At 39.2% G+C, this 26,216-nt stretch overlaps 2 protein-coding genes across 2 annotated transcripts in view; both read left to right on the forward strand.

Moving 5' to 3' along the window:
- On the forward strand, positions 1-26,211 carry chtf18 (CTF18, chromosome transmission fidelity factor 18 homolog (S. cerevisiae)). Its single transcript, XM_022203740.2, is given in 23 exon segments — positions 1-230; positions 2,051-2,140; positions 2,229-2,379; positions 4,106-4,295; positions 4,430-4,522; positions 6,973-7,025; positions 7,120-7,258; positions 7,368-7,592; positions 7,682-7,779; positions 7,876-7,999; positions 9,403-9,472; positions 9,475-9,532; positions 10,219-10,312; positions 10,385-10,483; positions 10,558-10,688; positions 11,927-12,041; positions 14,112-14,336; positions 15,422-15,571; positions 17,912-18,042; positions 19,588-19,732; positions 19,837-19,932; positions 21,601-21,670; positions 25,804-26,211. Coding segments are annotated over 23 exon segments (2,757 nt in total). The 5' UTR covers positions 1-142; the 3' UTR covers positions 25,926-26,211.
- The window catches only part of LOC110957620 (protein FAM83G), a 216,228-nt gene that overhangs the window by 30,393 nt on the left and 159,619 nt on the right, over positions 1-26,216 (forward strand). The gene's annotated exons all lie outside the window — the stretch shown is intronic.

Raw genomic sequence — 26,216 nt, forward strand, 5'->3', positions numbered from 1 at the left:
GTTACCCGGATGTATTACTTAACAACAAAAATTTGCCGCGAAATGAACTTTACCGAAGCTGCTGCCGAGGTTAAGAAAGAAACATTCACGTAAATAGCACTTTTAGATTCATTTGTCGATAGATAAAGCAGTGGGAGCCGAAATGGACGAATATGACGAACTTTTCGAGATCCAGGACGACTTCGAGGACCAGTTCGCCGACGAGCTGGAGGTTTTGGCCCAGATGGAGGGTGAGTCAAAACAAGCTAGCTTGCGAACTTTCATGTATGTTCTCCCAATAAGTGTAACAACACCTGTAATATAGGCTAATTGAAGTGGCTGTTAATTAGTACAAAGAGCAATAAACCGGAAAAAAGTATATATCAAATGAGTTCTCTTTAGTGTGTGTATCCTTAGCTTTTGACTAGAACCAGTTCTCCAGTACAACTACACACAGTTCTGCAAGGTTTAAATCGTTATATTCTGTTAATTTAATGTGTGTCAATGTCTTCTGCCTTTTCATATGATCTAAATCAGACTCCGTGATGTTTAAATCAAAGCTGTATGGGTTCATATTATCTCATTCTCTGCTCTTCTGGACCCTAGCTGTGGATTTAGGGTCACATGTCAAAATAACATTCATACTCTACATTCTACGTGCAAATCTGTTGTTTGCACTTGTTATGTGCATTCATTTCAAGATTTGAAAGTTTTTATTTGTCACATGCAGTGAAAGTGGCTGTTTTCAGTCACAAAAAGACAGAAAACAATAGAGTAAAATCACAATGTCATAAATCATGAGTTAGAGATCCTTAACTAAAGTGCACTGTATTTACGTTTATACTTGTACAGAACAATTTTGCACCTGTTTGCATGTCAAACTATATGTTGGTGTACAGACTCTGCGCTAATGTCAATAAAGGCTTGTAGCATGGGAACACGTACAGATTCTGGCCACCATAGGGTGAAAAATGAAGTACCTTGAAATATTTAATGTTGTATACCATTTTAAAGGGTGTTGTCTGGGGTGTTATCCAGTGAAGTTTCAGAGCTTATATGGCATGTTTCTAAATCAGGTCCAATATGCAAAACACAAAAACGTGACGTATTGGGACTGAGACATAAGAGGCATTTGTTGAAACTAAAGTTACTACTTGTAGTGCTGAAGACAATACCTTTTTCTGAGTACCAATCAAATCGTACACACTAACTCATGACATGATTCCAAGCTGGATCTGGAAAGCTACAGAGCGTGACGTACACAAAACGTGACATACTATGTCTGTGTATCATTAATGAACCTGGTATCAGATATATTAGAAGAAATAGTTGACTATTTAGTGACTATTTTGTTATTTGTTGTTCCTACATCTTAAGAGAAGCGACAAGACTTTTGTCAGGGACTGTATATCAGCTTGATCGTAGCTGAATGGGCTATCACCTCATATAAGTTGCCAAAATTAAAGATGAATATTGACAGATATATAAGATAGAGAAGGAAACCACAAGTGAGTGTTCATGCTCCCATGCAAAGCCTAAAGCTGAATATTATCTGGTTTAACTTAATGATATTTTGGGCTTATCTTTTCCAAATTTAATAATTTCAGAGCCTACAAAAATTAATAAATGCCAAAAAGTGTTGTTGAACCCAAAACACCGTCTTCAAATTAAATATAAGAATAACACTTTATTAATCCTTTATAGGAAATTACTTGTAAGAGCAGCATGTAAACACTCAGACAACCCACAGACCCAGTAGAACACCAACATAAATAATATAATAGTAGTAATAGAAATATATCAATTAAATTTACATTTGAAACCTGCAGATTTGTGAAATTGTTGCTTGATGAACAGTTTAAAAGATTTAATCAGTGATCTGTTACTGTGGCGATTGGCGAACTGGTTGATTAGCAGATTATGGTCAGCACTTTATTATAATGTACATGTATGTGTTAGAATAAGGGCTAATTTTATACAACTAGTGCTCATGGTTGGAGTCAGAGTAAGTCTTCAGTCAGTTTAATGTTTTCTGAAGTGTCATGTCTGTGTATTTGCTTAAACATCGTAGAGGAATCTTCCAACCCAGCGAAACGTCAGAGTCGAGGTCCAAGAGACGACATTTCAGATGTAGAGCACCTGCTGGATGATCAGTCCACCAGTGAGTTCATCATTTATGTGTGTTTTGACCTTGTTGTCTTTGATTATTTTGATGCCTTTCTGTCTTAAATCTAACCTGCTCCTCTCAGCTCCAAAGGCAAAGCGGCAAAAACAGGATACCGGTGTGGCCAAGCGGCTCTTCAACACATCACAGCTTCAAGAGAGAAAAGTTGCATCGCAGAGTGATGACATCACACCACCATCCTCTCCAGAGAACTACGAGCCGTCGAACTCCCTCAGGTAGGACAGACGCATGATGAATATTGAAAAAAGACACTCAGAAAGAGGCACAGTTCAGTGGGTCAGTTTAAAACACTGGGAGAGTTGACAGGAAAAGATGAATGGTGAAATGGAACCGTTTTTCAACCTTAAAATACATTTATACGATTTCATATAGTGATAACAACTTTATTTTTATGGCACCTTTCAAAATGCACAGTTACAAAGTGCTTTACAGTAAGAGCAAATAGTATAAAACAATAAAAAAAGCAAAAAAAACCCCAGTAAGATCCCTTAAAGACACAGTAAAATCGTATAAATGAAAGCCGCAGTTAAGAAAAGGGCAAGTAATAAAAGTGAGTTTTAAGAAGACATTTAAAAGAGAAAACTCAGTTTACCTGCTTTAGATCCTCAGGCTCCAGAACTTAGGTTCTGAACTTAGAATGCTTGGCCACCTTTCGCGGCCTAACAGGCCTCAGAAACCATCACAAGGGCCCTGCTGGTGGATCTCAGGCTGCGTTCAGGCTCATGAGGAATTATCAGTTCCTGGATGTAGGCAGAAGTCCTTTAAAAACAAGCAGGGAAATCTTAAAATTAGCTATAAAACTCACAAGTATCCAGTAAAGGTCAGTGAAGACTGGTGTAGTGTGGTCACCTCACTTAGTACGTGTTTTGAAGTGATGACAGTCTGTGGATGTTTCCAGTGTAAAGTGCATTAGAGTAGTTGAGTCTTCAGGAGATGAACGCATGAATGACTGTTTTAAAAAAGTGGAGGAGAAAGGAATGGTTGGATTTTTGTTAGTAGTCTCAGTTGAGCAAAGCAGGATTGAAGCACCTTAGTCATCTGTGCATCCAGAAGAATTAATGTGACTGTATTTTGTGTATACACAGCAACTATTAGTCTCAGTTATCCATAAAGAAGGTAAATGTAGGTTCCCAAGAAGGCCAAATATTTTGCAAAATATGACAGGAGCAGACTCTTTGATACAAAAAAAATTAATCATACTTAAATCACACACATATAAGATGCACTTTAAACAATAAATCACAATGTGGCAGTGTGTAGCAGAAGTACAAAAGTCTGACACATGCACTCTGTAGACTTTAGACATCTTTTTTTTTTTACTCCTCTACAGTTTGTCTTTTGTAAAACATCTTTTGCATTGTGTTTTACTTCGACAGTACAGCTAGTTGATCAGATAATGTGCAAAAGCAAACAATTTTAATGATTTGAATCATAATTTAATGAATCTATGAAGTGAAAAGTTCAGCTGCTCATTACAGTCTGTTATGTCTGAAGATTTTCTACTTTTCTGTTTGACGTTTTGTTTCCTGGTCTGAAACAAAGCATAATAGAATACAGACTTGTTGCCATTTACACGGGAACATTTCAGTACAGGTACACTAGAATTCTTTGTGGGTTTTCTTGAATCAGCTTTATACAAGGAATGATAAAATAATACAAAAGGTAGCAGCTGTAGCAAAAAAACAAGAGAAATACAATATGCATTATGAAAAAGAGCACTTTATGTAAAAAAACAAAAAAACAAAGCGAATAGTTGGCCTGAAACATTAAAAAGTGGGAATCAAAAACGTTATACTCACCTTGTGAACCATGTAGTGGCCTCTTATCATTTTTAAAAAATAATTAGTTACTTTTTTGAATGTGTTATAATAATAATAATAGAAATCATGCAGTCTTTGATACAAACTGTAACCGACTTCTGAACATGTTTCTGTGTTCTAGGTCGACCCCTGCTGTGCTGGATATCAGTGGCTTTGCTGCAATCCCAGAAACACCCCAACGACTCCCCATGGCGACGCCAGCATCCCTGCGAGTGCTGAGGCGGCCTCCTTTAGAAGGAGACTACATCAGTGTGACAGACTCATCGGGGAGTCGAGTCTACCTCAGACAGAAAGAAGACACGGGAACAAAGGTTAAACTGCCGGCAGTTTTTCATCTGTGGTGTTGAATCTTCACTTTGGGCGAACCCTGATGTACTGAAACATCCCTCTAATGTCCAGCTGTAGTTTGAGTTTCATTTCTTTGTGTTTACTTTTGTCTCTGCAGGTAGTGGACTCCAGAATGCTGCCAAACTCCCGGGGTGGACTGGGGCTGCTGGCAGTGCCAGTAGGAATCCTGAGAGAACAAGAGGCAGAGAAGGTGTGGGACTTGTTTTTTACACTGCATCACACTGTTAAACTCTGAATATTAGAATAGAATAGAAATACTTTATTAATCCCCGAGGGGAAATTTGGTTGCTACATCAGAAAGAGTACAGGTCCCACCGCCATAAATACAGATAAATAAGCAAAAATGTGCAGTAAGTTAATATAAGAAAAATATAAATTGCAAAATGTCCTTTTTAAAGAATGTACAAATGTTGAAGTGTTTTATGTGTAGTGCAAATACTGTGCAAGAGTAAACAAAAACGTGTGCAATTTCAAACTTCAGAACCAGATGAATGTAAACAGAGACGGGGTGATGTATTGATGTAACCACATGTGCTAAAAAATTTGTATCCAAACATTTATAGATCATCATACATGTATCAATAGTAACACAATCATCTCTAACTAATGAATTGACTGTATGCAACCAAATGAAGCTAATTTAGATGTCTGACACAGATAAATTCAGTATTATTCCACTCAGCTAGAATGGGTTGAGAATATTCACATATTAATGTGACTGAGGATATAAAAGGAATGAGAATTTTTCTCTAGTTCGCTGTTTTTTTTTTTGTCTCATAAGGATGAACAAGTGATGATGAATGTACACTGATCAGGTGTAACATTGTGACGACTGACAGGTGAAGTGAATAACACTGATTATCTCCTCATTGTGGCTCCTGTTCGTGAGTTGGATATATTAGCAGGGATGAGAATTTTCCGCGGATCCGCGGATTTTATCATTGCCAGGGTCATTCTTGTGAATCGTCTAAATTCGAGGAGAAAATTTTTTTGGGGGGTGAGGTATGTTTATGGTTGGCGAGTCGTAATATCCACCGCGCTGAATGCTAGCTGCCACTCAGTGAGAGCAGTCATGTACAGTAACTGTAATCGAATCACCATGAAGTGTAGAGTCCAGGGATGGGAATTTTCCGCAGATCCTTCGATTTCATTTGAAGTTTGAACACTTTATTGTCGCTGATACTCCCGCGAGATGGTAACGACATTAACGATAGCTTGTTAACGACGATTGTAAACGGCCCAGCTATTGGAAGTCGCTGCGCCGCCGCCGCACACATATCTCTTCTCTCTTCTCCCCCCCACCCCCGTCAACAACTTTCCGCTGGAATCAGAACTTGCTGATCCCATCCCTGTATTAGGCAGTAAGAGGACATCTTTTCCTCCAAGTTGATGTGTTTGTGTCAGAAGCAGGAAAAATAAGCAAGCTTAAGGATTTGACCCAGTTTGACAAGGGCCAGATTATGATAGGCAACTGGGTCAGAGCATCTCCAGCAGTGCAGGTCTTGTGTCGTGTTTTCAGTCTGGAGTGATCAGTATCTATCAAAAGTGGTGCAAGGAAGGAAGAGTGGTGAACCGGTGACAGGGTCATGAGGAGCTAAGGCTCACTGATGCACGTGGAGAGGAAGGATGGCCTGTGTGGTCTGATCCAACAAATAAGCTTCTGTTGCTCAGATTGCTGAAGAATTTAATGCTGGTTCTGATAGTAAGGTGTCAGAATACACAGAGCATTGGTGTTTTTTGCATATGGGGGCTTCATAGACCAGTCAGTGTGTCCATGCTGACCCCTGTGCTCCGCCAAAAGACTAACAATGGACACGTGAGCATCAGAACTGGACCATGGAGGAATAGAAGAAGGTCTGATGAATTATTTTTTCTTTTCCATTGCTGGATGGCCGGGTGCAACACTTATCTGTTGAACACATGCTACCAGGATGCACTATGGGAAGAAGACAAGCTGGCAAAAGCAGTGTGATGCTGTGGGCAATGTTTTGCTGGGAAACCTTGGGTCCTGCCATCCATGTGGATGTTACTTTGACACGACCCACCTACCTAAGCATTGTTGCAGACCATGCATACTCTTTCATGGAAACGGTATTCTCTGATGGCTTTAGCCTCTTTAAGCAGGATAATGCACCGTGCCAGAAAGCAGAAATGCTTCAGGAATGGTTTGAAGAGCACCAGAACCAGTTTGAGGAGTTGGCTTGGCCTCCAAATTCCCTGGATCTCAATCCAATGAAACATCTGTGGGATGTGCTGGACAAACAGATCCAGTCCATGGAGGACCCAGCTCACACCTTCTGGGACTTAAAGGATCTGCTGCTAACATCTTGGTGCCAGATATCACAGCACAACTTCACGGGTCTACTGGAGTCCAGGCCTCAACAAGTCAGGGCTGTTCAGGCAGCAAAAGGGGACAAAAACAATATTAAGCAGGTGGTCATAATGTTATGCCTGATCGGTGTAGTTATAGAGCCTGTCAAGATTATAAATTTAGGGGGTAACCCAATAACTGAATAAATATAAAATGGGGGCATATGCCCTATTTTGTATTTCCTGACTCTTAAAACTTTCTGATTGATTAAAGATGAAAAAGTAAAAAAAATAACTTTCAGTTTACTGTCTTTCTCTGAAATCATGTAGCGTCACCAGCAGGTTTTGGAGGAATCACAGCGTCTTACAGAGCTGCTGACCAAGTAACTCACTACCTGTCTGCACACACAAAAATAGAACAGGAACTGGATGGCATGCTGGATTTTAACGGTCTTTTTTACGTCTGTCGTTTTCTAGCAACGTGAATGATGTGTTTGAGCCTGAAAACACAGAGAATGAAGAGAACGAGGATCCTGAAGACGCAGAAGGCCGAGCGTCTCGACTCTGGGTGGACAGATTCTCTCCTCGGCACTACACGGAGCTTCTCAGTGACGATGTGAGCGATACGTTGTGTTTTCTGTGTGAGCTTAGGGCTCTATAAATGATGAAATTTCCCTTCTGGTGGATGGATCGAGTATCTGTTTTGTCTAAACGTGTCTTTGCAGTTTACCAACCGCTGTCTGCTCAAGTGGCTGAAGCTTTGGGACACTGTGGTGTTTGGGAGGGAGAGGAAGTCCCGCCCAGCTCGATCTGACCGACAGGCGGCCAATCAGAACTCGTTCAAACCCAACCAAGGAGGTCAAAATCAAAATCGTTTTAAGACTAAGGTTGAGATGACGGAAGAGATTCTGGAGGCTGAACTGGATCAGTACAAACGGCCCAAATTCAAGGTAGAAAATCTGTCAATATATCATGCCAGTTTCCATTTAATAAACTTTATTACAGGAAAAAATGTCTTTTGATCTTCTTCTTCTTCTAGGTGGCTTTGCTGTCTGGTCCTCCAGGTTTGGGTAAGACCACTCTGGCTCATGTCATTGCAAAGCATGCTGGGTACAATGTGGTGGAAATCAATGCCAGGTGAGACAAACTAAATCCATCCTGATTAAATAATAAACTAGGTTTCCTGTAGACCTCAGTGTGGTGACCTCCATGGTGCCGTTGATATTTCTGCAGCGATGATCGCAGTGCTGAGGTTTTCCAGAAACGCATCGACACGGCGACGCAGATGAAGTCAGTTTTAGGAGCCAACGAGAGACCGAACTGCCTCATTATTGATGAGATTGATGGGGCCCCTACAGTACGTTCTGAGCACAGTTATTTACATAATGTTTATTTTTTGGCTTCTCTAAAAAGTCCAGTTGTTGCGCCTTTGTTCCACAGAGTCATATTTTATTCCTGGACAACTACACTGTAAATCTAATGGTGGGTTCTCCTGCTGCTTAAAAAATGTGAATGGCTTCAATGATTAATTAGTTCAAAGTTGTCAAGTTAAATCAACTGAACCTGAGGAAACAAAAATAAATTTGAAATGTTAAGTTGAATCAACTAGTCATATAGACAGCTTTTAAGATTTTTGTTGAGTTACTTCTTCATTTAACGTTGAGAATTTGCAGTCGATTGAAGCCACGATCACTGCAAACAGAATCTGTGAAGCTGCCCTCAGTTTTAGTGAGATAAATGAAAAGTTCAACGGATAATTGTTTGGATTATTATTATTAAAAGAAAGAACCATAACTTCATATAACTTAAAGGCACACAACACGTTTCTATTTTCTCAAACTACAAAAAAACACGAGTCTCTGAGGAGTTTTAACTCTCTCCTAGGAAGTCTAGTTTCTTTTCCTGTAAATGTATTTTCCTGAGTCGATGTCTCAGTTGTTTCTTTATTCAACTTAAATTATAAGAACTCCTGTTTTTAAAGCAGTAATTTTACATTTAATTATTTTGAAATCAGCAAAATTCATGCATTTATATTAAGTAAACTAGACAAGATGAGTTGACGTTCTTTATGATGTTTTCCACAGTAGGAAGGAGTAAACACTGATTCATAGAACACACGTACTAGGAACGTATATTTCTGACTACTTCTGTAGCCTGAGTTTATCAGTTTTGAGATAGATAGATAGATAGATACTTCGCACATTTTACATACATAGATAGAGGAGTAATGTACAAAAGAGCATGAAATTGACGTGTACATTCTGCTGGTTGAAGAGCAGTGTTACGAACACAAGTTGTAAATTATGTGAATTTTGGTTACAAGCAGCAGACACTGGACATCTAGCAGGAATAACTAATAGGGCTACACAATGCGTTATTTCAGCAGCAGCATCTGCAGTGGTCACCTCACAGGAATGTTTGCTTGGTTCTCAGTCTTCATGACTGATTTACAAGAGAAATCTTGTCTGGCAGAACATCATTTGCTCCGTCTGTATTTAAGAGTTTCCTGACATGCAGCATCAGTTGTATGGAAATATCTCAGCTCCAGAAAGGATGATTTGCACCAAAAGTATGTACACTGGTGGGGCTTGTTAGCGCTACATGGGGCAACAGGACGATTTTGTTTGACTACATAAATAAATTGTGAATATTTACAATAAGGTGCAGTTAGTGGCATTTACAATAAAAAATAGAGGGTTTAAAGACCAGCTATGATTGCACTCTTTCTTAAAAATGTTTGTCTTCCTTGACGCTCTGCAGGCTGCCATCAACATATTGTTAGCAGTTCTGAACAGAAAAGATGGTGGGGAAGCTGGAACAGAGACCACGAAGAAAAAAAGAAGAAGGAGTCCATCCTGCTTCGACCGATCATCTGCATCTGTAACGACCTGTAAGAGACACGATGATTGAAGCAGCATCCAAGAAGGAAACTGTTGATTTTTTGTTGTGTGTTGTAAAATGCAAACGGTAAATATTCATTCATTCATTTGAGAGCACAGTCAATAAGATAGAAAGACAACAAAGCAGCAAAGTTAAAAACTATCACATTCAGAAATAGTGTAGTCTGTGATCATGGATTTAAACTGGTCAACAGATACAGCTGGACCAAACTTTAATGATTTCTACAACATGTTCCAACTATGTGCGGCTGAAAAGCTAAGCAGATAGACGAGCATTTTTACCACCTTCAGGTGTTAGCCAACCGCTTGAGCAAATTGAATAGTTATTTTGAGATGCATTTAACAAGGAAAGGATGTATTGTGGCGTTTTGCCAATCAGTGTTTTTGAATAAACAGAATCTGATGGTGAAGTGATGAACTCAATCTAGGAAGTAGAGGTGTTTCTGTAGATACGTCCATAATCTAGGACAGACAAGAACGCTGCTTCAGTTGTTTGCTTTCTGCAAAATACAGGAAAAGTGTTTCTGTAAAAAAGTAGCAAATTGAGAAATTGTTATTGAGAGGTTATTGTGCTCTGATTTTACTGCCCCTGAACTAAAATGAGTTTTACACCCCTAGTCTGAATGATGTCTTCTCTGTGCTCATTTGATAACTTTTCTTTGCTCTTTTCTTTCAGTTATGTTCCGGCTCTCAGACCTCTCCGGCAGCAGGCTTTCCTTCTTTCTTTTCCGCAGACACAACCTTCCCGCCTTGCACAGAGACTGGCAGAGGTCCGTACAAAAACAGTCACAGAAGTACACAAACGCTTCCGAACACGATCATAATTGAAACTCCCTCTGCAGATCTCACAGCGACAGGGCCTGAAAGCAGACACGGGAACTCTGATGTCGCTGTGTGAGAAGACGGACAACGACATCCGGTCCTGCATCAACACTCTGCAGGTGAGTGGCGGCACCATGAAGCAGTGACTAGATATGTTGTAATTGTAACGCAATACGTCTTCTTGGCTGTGCAGTTTCTACATGGACGAGGCCTCAAGCATCTGGACAGCAGGACGATTCAGTGCGTCTCTGTGGGGCAGAAAGACCAGAACAAAGGACTGTTTCATCTGTGGCAGGAGATCTTCCAGCTACCTCGTATAAAACGGTATCAGTGTGTCCCATCTGTGTCTGTCTTGCCTGTTAGGAATTTTCCTTGACGTTCAGCATGTTAACATGAGACCTTTAATTCCTCTTTAATTCGGAATTAAAGTTAATTCTGCTTTAAAATCTCCTTGTAAACACTTAATTCCGAATTAAAAAGTTAATTCCGAATAAACTACCTGATTTATTCTGATGCTAATTCTGAATAAACTAATTCCTGTGTACATTCTATTCATGCATACAGTTAATTCCGCTTTAGTTAATTCCCGTCATTCTGTGCATGCTTGGCTCCTGATGTAGCGACTTACATGTTCTGCGACCTTACTGGCACAACGGAAGTAGTACGCCATTGCCGAGTTGCTGTTTCAAAACGACAATAAAAAGCAAAGCGAAAAGCGTGCTTTTTAGTTGTTCCTCCATGTTGTTGGGGAAAAGAAATGCCGCAGCAAATGGAGTTTGTTTTCTTCCGATAAACAGGGACATGTCATGTTCACTCCCTGTCCAGTCAGGCTCCTTTATTACACCCAAACGTGCGGTCCATGTAAACCTTAGTTTGGAATTGATATTTCCATGTAAATGCGAAGTACAAAACTTGAAATCCAAATTAAAAAACTTCATGTAACTGTTGCCACTAAATGGCAAATGTTTTAGCTTTTTAAGAAGAAATATATCAAAGATCCTGAAAAGTGACCGGAGAGTTTCACGATGTTGTTGGCGTCGATGACTGCGTTTTCCTGAATTTTCTGTGGATCATGAAATTGCAAACTTAATCTATCGGGGTATCTGCAGCTTTGAAAAGTCCTAAAAAGCATGAGAATCAGTTTTATCTAAAAATAACCCCTTTTGAAGGTATTAAAAATGAAAAATATCAGTTCAGCAAAAACTGTCTTAAATCACTATTAACTCAGACCTTATGTAAGATATGTCACTCTTTAGTTGATTAATTGTTTAAGCTGCATGATTTTGGACGAAAAAGTAACATAGCAAAATTTTCTTTTTCTGTGATGTATTTTTTTGCAATGTGAAAAGCAACGGAATTTTAAACAGATTAAAAATGTATTCCTTGAGATTATTTTGTATGCGAGTGTATCTGCATTGAAAATAATAATCAAAGAAAAGCTGACATTCAGATCACTTAATGGACAGAGCTTTGCGGTGCTGATTTTGTGGTCAAACAAACTCTAGATAAGTTATTCACTCCCATTAATTACATGTTGAGTGACAGTCATTTCTGTTTTTCAGGAAACGCATCGGTGAAGGTTTTGAAGAGACACCAGGTTCAGGAGGTGGAGCTCAGAGGTTCCAGAACATTCTCCATCTGGCTTCATCTAGTGGAGAGTATGAAAAGGTTTCTCAGGTAATAAACTAAACTTTCTAATATGTTGCTTTCCTGCCTTTTTACTTTATTCTCTACAAAGAGGAAGCAATGGTGGAAGCTTTAGTAGAATCAGAAACAAATAAAATTCTGAAATGACAATAACAGTGCACGGCAAAAGTATCTGCAGAAATCTTCTGTTTTTGAAATTTTCACACTTAAATGTTCCAGATCATCAAACAAATATTTAGATTTGTTGCATAATACACAGAGAAAATCCACAAAATACAGTTTTTTAATGATGAGTTTTTGAAGATTTATTGAAAACATATATCACCCTGTGAAAAAGTAATTGCCCCCTAAACCTAATAACTGGTTGGTCTCTTGGCAGCAACAACTGTAGTTAAATGTTTCTTAACCACGCCTGACGTGTACGTCAGCGGGGTTACTGCATTCGCTTCGGTATGTGGCTGGCTGGCTGGCTGGGTAAGTATGTATGTATGTGGGTGGGTATGTCCGTTCAGATATCTCTGCAAGTGCTGAAGTAAGATAATCAAACTTGGCACTGAAGATCAGTCTAAGGTTCCTGCTCACTTGTGGAGTTACAGGTCAGCAGATCAAGTAGGAAGGGAGATACGTACGATGATCAAAATTGATACAGGGTATCATGCATGGGCGTGGTTCTGCCCCCTACTGGGGGCTCGTCTAGTTGCAGCTTGTGATCAGTATTTACATCATCATGGAGGAATTCTGGTCCACTCTTCTTTGTAGAATCATTTTAATTCAGTCACGTAATATGGTTTTCAGCATGAACTGTCCTTTTAAGGTCTTCTCACAGAATCTCTGTTAGATTCAAGTCCAGACTTTGACTCAGTCACTTCAGAACCTTCATTTAGTGCTTTTTGAGCCACTTAGAGGTGGACTTGTTTGTGTGCTTTTAATGTTTGTCTTGCTGCATAAACTATTAGTGTTGAGCTTTATGTCATGAAATGATGAATTTCCCTTTAGGGATTAATAAAGTTGTTGTATTGTATTGATGGTGGATATTCTCCAGGAGGGTTTTCTTATAGAGAGCAGAATTCATGGCTCCATCAGTGATGACAAGTCATCCAGGTCCTCAAACCATCACACTACCTCCACCATGTTTCACTGCTGGTATCGTATCCTTCTTGTGGAATGTAGTATTAGCTTTAGACCAGATGTAATGGACCCATGTCATCCAGAAAGTTCCATCTTTGACTCATCAGTCCCCAAGATGTTATCCTCAAAGTCTTGGAAGTCATCCAGATATTTTTTTGAAAATTTGGGACAAACATTTATGTTCTTTTTGGTCAGTAGTGGTTTCATCCTTGCAACTTTCCCATGGATCCATTTTCTCCCAGAGTCTTTCTAACTGAGGCCAGTGACGTCTGCAGATCTTTACATGTTTGTTTGGGTTTTTTTGTGACCTCCTCCATTAGATGTTGACACTTTTGGAGAAATGTTGGTCGTTGATCCACTCCTGGGAAGGTTCACCACTGTTCCATGTTTCTCCATTTGTGGATAATGTTTCTCACTGGAGTTCTCTGGAGTTCCAGAGCCTCAGCAATGGATTTGAAACCCTCCAGACTAATAAATGTCAATGACTTTGTTTCTCATCTGTTCTTGAATCTCTTTAGAATGTGGCATTATGTGCTGCTTTTTCAGACCCTTTATCTACTTCACAATGCCAGACTGGTTCTATTTAGTGATGTTGTTAGTGATAATTTATTTAGATTCAACAAGCCTGGCAGTAATCTGATGTGAGTGTGGAAGGAGAAACTGAAACCAACTGCTGAATGAATTTGGTCATTTGGTAGATTGGTAGCTAAATGGAGAAATACTTTTTCACATAGGAAAAGGTAGACTGGACAGTATTTTTCCTTCGGTAAATGAAATCAACATTCAAAAACTGCTTTTTGTTTTTTTCTTGATATGTCTTTGTCTTATTTTAAAATTCATTTGATGATCTGAAACATTTAACTGTGAAAAATATGCAAAAATAGAAGATATCTGTAGATTGCAAATACTTTTGCACAACAATGTATTCTGCACTCCTAGTCTGTGAAACATTACGTTCTCTCTTCTCCTCAGGGTCTGTATGATAATTATCTGTCCATGCGTGTGAGGGACCCCAACCTTCACAGTGTGTGCGAGGCTCTGGAGTGGATGTCGTTCTCTGACAGGCTGAACCAAGTGATTCTACATGGACAGAACTTCTCTCTGATGAGATACCTGCCGTTCCTCTCTGTCATGTTTCACTTCTTGTTTGCCCACACACATGTGCCCCGCATCAACTATCCCCACAGCCAGCATGAGGTACTCATCCACTGCATGCACTCGTGTGGCACATTGTGAAGCTTAAACAATTACTCAATACTGAATTTACCTCTGGAGATGAATAAAGTTGGTCGAATTCTTAAAGCTGCAGGTGTTGAATAGGCCCGAGCACACCCACACATGTTGGAACATGGCGGACGTCAAGTTTTGTTATATCACAAAGTTTTATCACAGTACATGCAAGTATAGAGCAGTTTTCAGAGTTACCATGCACTTTATAAGGAACAGACATGTCTTCAAAAAAGACAAAAAAAGCTGAAATTGGTGTTGAAAGGAGGATAAAAAATATTGAGCCCAGTGTGAAGAGGCTAAAACATACTGGGAGTCAATAGAAAGAGAATTAAACATACTGGGAACCAATATAAATAGACTGAAACATACTGGGAATCAATATAAAGAAGAGGAAATAAACGGAAGCCAGTATAAAGTGGATGAAAGAATAATGAATATGAATATTGCCAACTGGCTAACAACTGTACATCAAAGTGTAAAACAAATAACTTCCTGTTGCCACCAGGTAGCGCTATGACTGAATGTATTTTGGCATATGGATGTGATCAGTGCAGGACCGTGATGAGGCAGATTGGAGCATGCACAGAGGACTTAGACAGCACTTCCTGTTTCATGATGTTGCAGCAAAATGAGGGGGCTGCTGGGGCCAGGCCCTTTGACTGTTGTGGACAATTTTGGAAACTTTTGATCATTAAGGCCTGTTGTATAAAATCTGACGTCTCTTGGAGTTACACATCTTGAGTTTATAGCTCTTGAAAATGACCAAAATGACCAAAAAACAAACAAATAATTCAAGTTCCTGTTGGGTTTATTGTATGGCTTCAAGGCTTTTTTGTGCTCCATGATGTGCTGCGTATGCTGACCAAGTTTTATAGCTAAAGGTGAAATGTCCTGTGGGGGATAATTTTTACAAATGCTGCATCAGACACTACAGAGCCATTTTGCCACACATCCTATAAAATATATAATTTTTCACCATTTTAGATATTTAGGCATAAAACATGATGAGCATTGAGATATCACCGCTGATTCACTCATTGTGTCTTCTCCAGGCCTCCTCCCGTCTCCTCAGCTGCAGGAATGCTTTGTCCACCATGTTGGCCGACATCCCAGCGAGCATCAGAGCAAGGATCAGCCAGCTCAGCCTGACCCTCGATATTCTCACCCTGCTTCTCGACATCATCTGTCCCAAACTACGGCCTGTACGTCAAAGCATTTATAGCAAACTTCTGTCTGTTAATGTAGCATGCAGTGTATCCAGGATTTTCTATTATCTGTATTCATTACACCGACAACCAGTCAGGCTAATTGGTTAGCAGCTCCGTAATTCAACCAAGGTTTCTGATTGTAGCTATGAGCACCTTCAAAATAAAGGCTGCAGTCATGAGCAGTCGCCAAACAGGGACAGATCTAGACCTGTATATTTCTTACAAGAAATACTAACTATAAACCCAAACCACTATGAGGAACATAAAAACATAATACAGACTAAATGCCACAAAGCTGCTGCAAAGAAAACGCCAGATATGTGGATATTTAATGAACAGGGCTGTAAATACCTCTGTTCTTTTGTGTAGGAGCTGTTTAATGTAGATGTCCTATTCAGATTTGCAAAATTACAAACATAGTTCCTTTCTGCTACTCACATGAATACAATTTTTAAAAAATAATTAAGTAAATTGAACTATATTCATGGTGATGAGGACGATGAATTAAATATCACAGCACACAGTGTGTGTGCCAAATTTAGCCTTATTTTTGTGTTAAACAGTTTTGGGAGTAAGCTAAGAGGCTTTGCCGTTTTAATCTGTGTCTGTTTTAGCATTTTATCGCTCTACGAAGGCAAATAGAACTATTTAATGGCTTTGAAATCAACTGCAGTTCTTCCCCCTTCACCATCTGTGAGGACCCTTGTAGGATCTTCTAGGGATAGTGATGCTATTTTCCAAGATGGAGAACTGAAGACGAAAGTTAAAACTGAAGTTACCTTGATAGCCTTAAATCCTGCTTTGTAGCACAGAGCTGATAGAAAACACACATGAAACCCAGAAACAAAATGATGCTGGAGTTCATTCAATATCGATCTGAAACAGTTTGAACTAAAATACTAATATATTTTCATGAAAGGAGTTGTTTTTTTGCAGCTCCAGTTAACCTCGTTCACTGAAGCTGCTTGTTTTGATATTTAGTCCTGAGGTTAGATTTTCAGCTGAGATGGGCAAACATTTTTAAATTGGGAGTCTTCCACACTCATGAAAGCACATAAAGGCACATAAAGCTTGGCCTGCTGCAGAAAAGTAGTGCAGCAAGTTTGAGGAAATCGCATTCAAGCTGACGCTGGTTTTGCTGGGTGCGTTTTCAAAGCTAGAAGCTGGTATGGATGGGTGCTGTTGTTTGTAACTTCACAGTATACCTTGTATTTTTTTTCACCACAGCCTTTCAGGTTGTGACAATCCACATCGTGTGACACTATTTTTATCCTAAAGCGCTTCCAATGAAACTGCATTATTAACGCTGTTTGTTAATAACTTAATCGCCGTTCTTTTGCGCCACAGCTCTCCAGTTTTGCAACATTAACATATATAACACTGTTTTTCTTCCCCTATAGCTCTTCTGGTGTCACATCAACCCTTAGCACTGTTTTTTTTTTTTCTACAGTTCTACACACATGATCAAAGTTTGCTCCTGTGCAATCCAAAGAAAAATGAAAAAACTGTTTTCTCTTTACAAAATTAAATCTTATCTTAATACTGACCGATCATGATGTATATTGATGTATTTTATGTTCTAATGATGTGGAGCCATGGACTTGTACATGTCGTATGTGTGCGTATCCACATGTAAACTCAAACTTCTCTTTTTCATATTTCTGGAGAGCTTTGCAGTGCCTTTACTGAGGTCACAAAACAAATGTACAGTTAAAATATTCTCTAGATCTTGACAAGTTGTTGTGATCATAAAGTAAAATACTATATTCTTCATTTCTAAATACCTAAATGTTTTGCAGCTTGGTTGACACTCTGTGATCTGTAAGTTGTAATGTGTAAATGATAAACTGAGGCATAATATTGTTAAAATTTCACTTCTTTTTCTTGAGAAATTTCAGGTTGTTCATAATGTTTTGCAGAAAGATATTTCATTAGATGTGAACATTTTCAGAATGTGCTTTCTTGCACTAAACCAAAGGGAAGTATTTAGAGTTGTGGTTATTTAGAGGTAATTCTGTTATGATTTTACTGACCTAGCCCACTTGAGATCAGACTGGGCTGTATGTGACCCGTAAACTAGAATGAGTTGGACACTCCTGATCCAGTTAGGAGAAAACAACCTGGATAAGTGCCATAAAAGAAGTTCAAATCTGATAGGATTTTAGTGTCGTAGAATCTTTCAGAACCTTGGGCATCTGAGAGAGGTAGTTTCTGTGCTTCTTTCTGCCTTAACTGAATCCAGCTGCTGTAACACGTGAATTTCATTCATAAAATTTATCTTATCTCAGTAAACATCGGAGTGATTGTTGCTCAAATCGTGTGTTTTTCTTCCAGGTGAATCCACAACTGTTCAGCAGCAGAGAGAAAGAGCAGATGCACGAGCTGATCGACACCATGCTGGCCTACAACCTCTCGTACAGGCAGGACCGCACACCCGAGGGACAGTACACATATGTGCTGGAGCCGTGAGTACACAAACACACACCTGCACACACCCGCTGTGTTTGTGGGCCGTTGAAGGTCACTGCTCTTGTCCACGCTGTGGTTCTCTGCATGAAGGCTTTAGAGAATAATCCCCTGAACACCTGGTATGAATGTGTGATGGTCGTGGAGATGCAGTGGCGAGTAGCAAAGGGCACTGCTGGGATACAGGTGGACGACGACAGGACGGAGAGGTTAACGAGGAATGATTAGAGGATGGAATGACTGAAGAAGAAGCGGGTGGCCCTCTGAAATATCGAGGAATGTTAGAATAAATGAACAAAACACACCTTTTTGTTGAAATCCGGACTACATTGCTCACTAGTTATGAGGACTCCAGAGGCTGATGGAATGTGATAACACGGCTTTTATCTCAGCCATGCCGCTGCAGACCGAGGACGAGTCGAGCGACCAGGACGGTTCGTTTCTTTAGGTTCGCTGCGACAAAGTGCTGGTCACCAATGACTGGGGTCTGCCTCTAGTGCTCGCCCTGCTGCTGCTGCTGCTGCTGGTCTGCGTCTTCCTGTACCTGCCCTCTCTGGCTCACCACAGCACTAAGCCGTGATAACTCACGGATGGAGATGTGGATGTAAACGTTTAACATCACAGACAGCAGGATTGAAATGCTCTTTTTTTTTTTTTTTTTAAAGCTGTTTCTCATTCTGACATTTTTGTGGTTTTGAAGCTGTCAGCAAAGAAAAAGAAGCAGGAAAATTCATTCATAGTCTACTGCAGTTAAAAGACTTAAGACTGAAAACTGTTCCTGCTTCTGTCTGCTGTATTCATATTGCTCTGTGGATGAGGAGTGTGTAATTCTTGTATTTGCAGTGATATATGTACTATTCTGATGTGAATGTGGTTCAGATTCATATACGTAAAAGTTTAGTAAATGTAACTAGATTTCTGGGACATTTTTAAATAATACAGGACTTCTAGTAACATATATAAATGTGTTTTCAGTTTATTAGATTTTTTACTTGATACTAGCTGCAGGCTTTATACAAATCTACAATTTTGCAATTTAATTTAGCTTTTATCCAAAGCAATGTACATGTGAGAGTAGATACAACACAAGCAAGGATCTAGTCAGGAGAAAACAACCTGGATATATATATATATATATATATATAACATAATCAATTCTGTTAAAGTAGCCAAGAAGCTATTTCTTTATAGTTCTATTAATAACACAGCTGATATTATATAATGATTACCTTCAGTAAATAACTGACTGTACAGCTGTTTTTATGTTATTTATATTAGTCCATCGGGCATTGAGTGACAGTTTACTGATGTGTGTGTGTGTGTGTTGGATGGAGTTGGAGATCAGCTGTAAGAGGATTAAGGTATTAGAGAATGACAGATTCAGGGTTTCATTCCAGAAAACACAAACCACAGCACCAAAAGTAGAAGCTTTTGTTATTTTGCAGTCTAACAGGGTTTCCCTTCGTGTCAGCTGTATTGCATCACAAGTGTGTTTGTGGTACTTTCGTTGTTTGTATTTAGCTGTTTGCTGTGTGTGTTTGCAGGCGTGTGGAGGAGGTGGCGAGGTTTACCGGCCTTCCTCCGCGCCGCCAGCTGACCTATCAGGCCAAACAAACCATCAGCAGAGAGATGGAACAGGAGAAGATGAGGAGGGCCGAGCAACTGATGCTGCAGCGAAACCCTGCAGCGGTGAGATGCCAGAGCAGGTTTTACCCAGCAGACTGTGGGTTTATTACCAGGAACCAGGTTGCCATATGTGTTAATAATTACAATCTGCTGCATCTGTGATGTAGAAACAGGAAGAAAAGAAGAGTGCTGGTCCTAAACCTGCCAGGAATCATCAGCAGAGGTTGGAGAACATTGTCAAGCAGACCACAGTGGAGACCAGGGTGAGACACAAACACTTAAGTTTGGTAAAGTCAACTCTCATTTGTTTGCCTGGTTTGTTTTAGTGAGCTCAGTGTTGAATGCTGATGCAGAGCAAACAGCCTTTCTTTTTTATGTTTCCAATATTATCATTATTTTTCAAGATATACACATGTAAAAAAAAAGAAACGACAACAAAAAGAACAAAACACATCAACAAACGCCAAACTGCTCTTTCTATTTAAAAATGACATCGTTCTCTACAAATTTAACTAAGGGTCCCCAAACTTTTTTTCTTCTTGCAGGTTATTTTATCCAATCTGTAATATTTAGTGTGTAAATCTTTTTATAATTTTGAGCTATCACCTTTATAACATTTAAGAAGCTCCAAAAAATCTGGAAAACAAAAATTAGATGACACTTCATCTTTTACGATCCCAAATTTCATCAACCTCCCCATGATTCAAGATGTCTATCTGGCCGTCTGGAAATCTTAATTGGCCATAACTCCCATTTCTACTAACATTTGAAAGCTTTCTAAGCATTGGTAAAGTCATCCAGACAGTATTCTCACAATAGCATTGATCAAATAGATCTTATGTAGTAGAGACATATTTTTTTCAAAAATCCACTTTATTTGCAATTTTGAACAGATCCTAAATCTGAGAGGTCTGAAGCACAAAACTGAGATTTGTTTGCCAGAATCTGCTGCTTTCTCCATTCACCAGAAACTCCTGAACATCTCCTGAAAATGTAAAGACTCTAGGACGTATACTTCAAGAAATATGGACATCTGAAAGTTGCGTCTTGTTCAATTTCCAACTCGCGAGAGACTTATTGAAATTTTCTATTGGGAGAAAAACAATGAAAATGTTGGAATTTCATCTAAAAAAATGGGCAGATGTCAGTTTCAAATGTAAAAGATCATTCCTGAAAGGTTTCAGCAGATTCTGATTTGGTCGTCGCTGAGTAATGACCCAGGAAGGACTATGATGAGGAGAATACACTCAGTTATCAAAACCAAATGACACGACCTTTATTCTCAAAATGGCAACAGAAAGCTCATAGTCTGGGGATGTCTGTGAGTAACTGTGTAATATGTTCTGGTGTAAAACAGACAAGGTCAGACAATTAGAGGAAGGCTAAGCGTAGATACATTGTGGATGGACCGGTTTCACTCATCAGGACCTGAAAGGATCTCATTAATTCTGTAGAGATGTAACCGAATCAACTTGAAACTTAACCAAAGAGAGAAAAAAAAACTTAAGATTTGGGCTGCAAACCGTCTTTATGTCCACAAGTGATAAATACAAGTTGGCACCGGCCACTGAGAGGCTTCATGTGAGCGATAACTCGGCTACAGCAGCTGATTCAATAGTGAAGCTGTTGAATCAAACTTCCCACAGCTGTATGTGCTGCTTAACGCCTGCAGGTGGCACCAGAGAACAGCAGGCTGATTCCTCTGAACATCGGAGCCTCTCCAAATGAGCCGCAGTGTTTTATAGTTCAGTGACAGAGCCTCTAGAGGGCACAAATGAGGATAATGTGAAGCCACCGGTCCCTCATGGTGAAATGAGGCTAATGAGACGTGTGATTGTTCACTGATTTTGACCTTCTTATTGAGGACGTTGTTTTTAGAAACTTCCTGATTAACTCCGTCCTCCTCATCTGTCTGTGTTTGTGTCCTGCAGCCGGAGGTGGACTTCTTCGGTCGAGCTGTTGCCCCCAAACCTCAGAGACCTCAGCCGTCTTTAGAGACAGGTACTGTAGAGACCTTAATCCAAACCCTTGGAAACTGCAGGATGTTTAAATAAAACACCTCAAAATGATCATCTGAAGTGTGATATCTAACATTTCCAGTTTATCAGTAGCAGATCTGGACTGCTGCCTGCATTTTCCCAACCACTGTATCATCATATTTCTGCAGCTGACACACCATTACCTACAACCTTTGTTATATTTGAAAACCAGACTTAACTTAGTCATTGTACATCTACACTACAGGCTCAAGGTTTGGAAGCAACTTCAAATTTCTGTTCACAATGTCTCTCTTACAACCAGTATGAATCCTATGGATTCTGGGATGTATTTACTGCATGAACAGACTTTGCTTTCATTGGTTCACATTATTTTCCTCAATTCACCTTTAGGTATACCTTGAAGTTACCAGACAACTGTTGAATAAACATTAGCAAAGGAAATAAGGGCTTAGTTTTAGGGTTGAGAAGACTTTTAAGAGTCACAGCTTCAGTGCAAAAGTAAAAAACGAAGCACAGTTTGCATTATTCACTTTAGCTCTTTGGCCTGTCAGAGTTTGCACACAAAAATCCTGATAAATCTCATCTCGGTGCGTACATTACAATACAAAATATGTTAAAAATATTTACCAGCAGCAAAAATACTGTAAAAAATAAAACAATAAATGTGACCTGTGGAGTTAACAGTAGTGCAAAAAATGTTTGTAAATTATGAGAAAGAAAGCAATTGCACAAAAGACTTGGGCCGCATGTTTTCATTCAGCCAGTAGAATGAACAATTTTAATATCTTATTTGCATTTATTCTGCCTGAAGTACTGACCGTACAACAGTTTATTTTAGTCCTGCAGCTCCCAATGAAATCTCTATTCTGGTTTGGTCTACAGGATTATTGCAGTGACACAAAGGAAACAAACACGACTGTTGGGTTCACATGCATCAAACGCAGACACAGAAAATACAGATTTTACAACGGGAAAGCAGTGTCGCTTCTTCTCAGCATGTGGTTAACGTATTCAAGTTTTCACTTTTGCGACATGTTTCTGTGACTGCCACTAGCAGACACCCAGTGATTCTCATCTACTGCATGAACTTTGAGATTTTCTTACAGCGTGAAGGTGAAAACAGGATGTTTCTGTGAAAGTAAAACTGGTGTCACAGATTTGGCGCTCTGTGGTTGCGGCAATTAAAAGCGAATCCATTAAAAATCCCTAATCCTGCTGAAAATGGTGCATCCCGGAAATTGATCGACGGCAAAATCAGGGCGGAAATGTAGAGCCGTTTGTAGGTCAAAGCAGAAACGACTGAAACGGGAACAGCTCTCCATCCTCTTGATGATGAACCGGACTGCTGTTTGAGTGTGCCACTTCTCCATAGTGCACTAGTTTGAGGGATGCACTCAGAACTGGTTGTTATCTTGGTCTCTACATGCTCTGTATGTTTAGATTTTTTCCCTCTTGTAAAGTAGAAAGTATTTTCAGAATCATCAAAGATATACAAAAGCACAAGCTAGGTACAGTTACATGATTTGAAAGAAGAAAAAAAGAAATCACAAATGTAGAAAAATCAAGCTCCAGAGATTCACAAAACCTGTAATATTCCAACATACACAGAAGATGATAAAGAAAGAAGCAGGAAAAAGCGTATGGGACAGTGTAATGGTAGGACATTAAACAGGAGGCCCAGTAAACTGAGGAAGTATGCACATGTGGAAGTCATCCACACACGTCTTACATTTTAGATGACAACGTTGATTTATTAATCCCACAGTGGGGATCATTTTCATTGTTCCAGCAGCAGAGACAGTGCAAATGTTTAGGAGATGTAGTACAAACATAAAAAATAACCAAAATAAATCAGGATATACATAAATGCTAATTATAGAAAGAACATTTTTTCCAAAGATTATTAGCTATGCTGCACAGGTGTTATGTAAAAAAGGACCTGTGTAGGGTATGTTGTAGTATAAGGATAAAAAAAAATACTGCACAGGATATTTTAAAAGTCTAGAATATTCATGATGTCATTAGAACTAAATTTCTCATGCACAAGGTTTTCTTCTACGCTCGCACATTATTTGTACTTACACAACTCTACATTTTTCTTATTGTTTATTTTTGCTTTACTGCATCGTTCTGCTTTTTTATCCGTATTTACTTTGGTGGTAACTGTACTCTCTCTGCTCTAACAACTGAATTGAAGAAGAGATGTTCTTCTTTTATTCACTATGGTGCCGCAGCAGAACAGTTAAGTTTCATAGAAGTTCAGTTGATGACTAATAGTCATGGTTACAGTTGTGTCCACATGTCCACACAGGTTACAGGTTATTTGTGGCTTTGGTTAGGTATTAGAAGTTAAATGTGTGAAAGTGTAAACGCTGGGGAAGCAATAAAGAAATTGTGATTTTCAACGTGACATTTCTGTTTCCTCCAGCATCAGGTGATGAAGTAGTAATTCTAAGTATTCAGCCGCTTTTGCACTGAAGACATTTTAGCAGGAAGTGTGTCTGCTTCCACCTGCAACAGAAACTTGCAGGAGAAGCCGCAGCATTGTATATTTCTCCAATCAGAGCCGTCTGTACGTTTACAGCTTTATTACAAACTGGAATTTTCACAGAAAAGTCTTTTAATTTGACTAGATGGTTCTCTACTGGCTGCTTTCGTGTCTTTTTGTTCCCAAACTGACCTTTTGTAAACCTTAGCTGTGCTCGTCAAAATAACAGCAACTTTTACAAGTAGAGCTCCAACTAATGATGTTTAAAATTCTGATTAATTCTTATTAATCTTATTTCTATTATCTATTATCTTATTAATCTTAATTCTTATTAAATTCTTATTAATCTGTTAAAATGACGATCATTTCTGATGATGATTAGAACCGTTCACCTTTTCAATGTAGAACTCCATACTGAGTTTAACCGTCCACATTTAAACTTTACTGTTCTGTTTCACTCTGTGTGTCTTTCTTGGCTGCAGCAGGTGTTGATTCTCAGAGAAAAGCTCTAAAATACAAATAAACTGATCTGCTTTCTTTAGCGCTGATGCTGATTGTTACTTGGAACTGATGTACATTTGCAGCAAAAATGAAAATCCATGAAGCTTTGTTGAAATGGTTTTGTTTAATAATGATCTATTATGTTTAGATATAAGAACTTCTCCAAATGTATCCCTCAGTGTTGATTGGCTGTTACTTGTGGCTTAGGAGCAGTCAGATGGAGCTGTAGGCGGGGCTTTGCTTGATGGTAAAGAGAGATTTATGGGACTGCTTCAGACTCATTTTTATCAGGAATTGTTTTTTTTAAAAAAAACTAAAGAAAACCTATAATCAGGAAAAATATTGAATCTGATCATCAGCCAGATTGTTAATCAGTGGATCCTGACTCTAAAAACCCACAAACGAAAGGCAGAGTCGACTTTAGCAGCTGACAGATGTACATTTCCCTCAGGAGTTGGTAGAAAAACCAAAAACCTGAGCTAAGTGAGAGACTTACATTTAGCAGGTGGTCAGAAAATGACAATGTTGCTCCTTAACAGCTGGATTAGTAAATAAGTGAACTAAAAGATGTGCCACATCGACTGTAGAAGTGATGATTTGTTTACAACAATCTGTGGAATCTTAGAAAATAAGAGGAAAAGTCCAATAAATGTTCCCACAGCTCAAAAGAAGCCAACACAGATTTGTTTTTTCCTCATATAAGACAATAAAAAGCTACTTTACACTGGACCGCTAGTTGATTTTATCAATTTAAATTATTAGAGCTGAATTAGTTGACTTATTTCTTCTACAGCAGTTTTGATGATTGTTTGAAGCTAAAATGTCAGATTCTGTCGTCGCCGTATTTTTCAGACTTTTGTCTTGATAAACTGATTTCCTTTATTATTCGATCTGTTGGTCAAGCGAAACAGGAAGTCTGAAGAAATGGAACTGATTGTGATTTCTGATGTTTTTTAACCAGGTGAATCACTGAGAAGCAGATTAGTGAATTCTGAAAAGAATTGCTAGCAATTAGTGAACCTGTTTTCAGTTTTATGAGAGGAAATGATCGATCTTGTGACGTTACTTAAAGACTTTTGGCTCCTCTGTTCTCTCACCGAGGCCTGAATGAATCAAAGTAACAAAAGCCTGTTTCTTCTCTGCAGGAGAGAAGTGTGCAGTTCTTGCGATGGGAACGGCGGTGGGCAACAGCGATGTGTGGTTCCGCTTCAACGAGGGCATGTCCAACGCCGTCAGACGAAATGTCTACATCAGAGAGCTACTGTAACACTCACATGCACCGTATGCATGAAAGCATTTCGACACTCGGCTAAAGACGCCAGTTTATGAAAAGGACTGTTGAGGATGAAAAGGATCTCAGAGTGTTCTGGAAAGAAAACTAGTGACAGATGTGTCTAAAAACCACAGAACACTGCAGAAGAGGCCCTCAGACAGACGGAGTAAACGCTTTGCTCTGTTAACCTGCACTTGGGAAATGTTTGAAAAAGAATAACGTTTAATTGTTTTAATTTTCACGCTGCAGTGTCATTAGAAATAAAAACCATCTCATGGTGTCCAT

Source organism: Acanthochromis polyacanthus, chromosome 7, assembly GCF_021347895.1.
Source record: "Acanthochromis polyacanthus isolate Apoly-LR-REF ecotype Palm Island chromosome 7, KAUST_Apoly_ChrSc, whole genome shotgun sequence".
In the NCBI taxonomy this organism is placed as follows: Eukaryota; Metazoa; Chordata; class Actinopteri; family Pomacentridae; genus Acanthochromis; species Acanthochromis polyacanthus.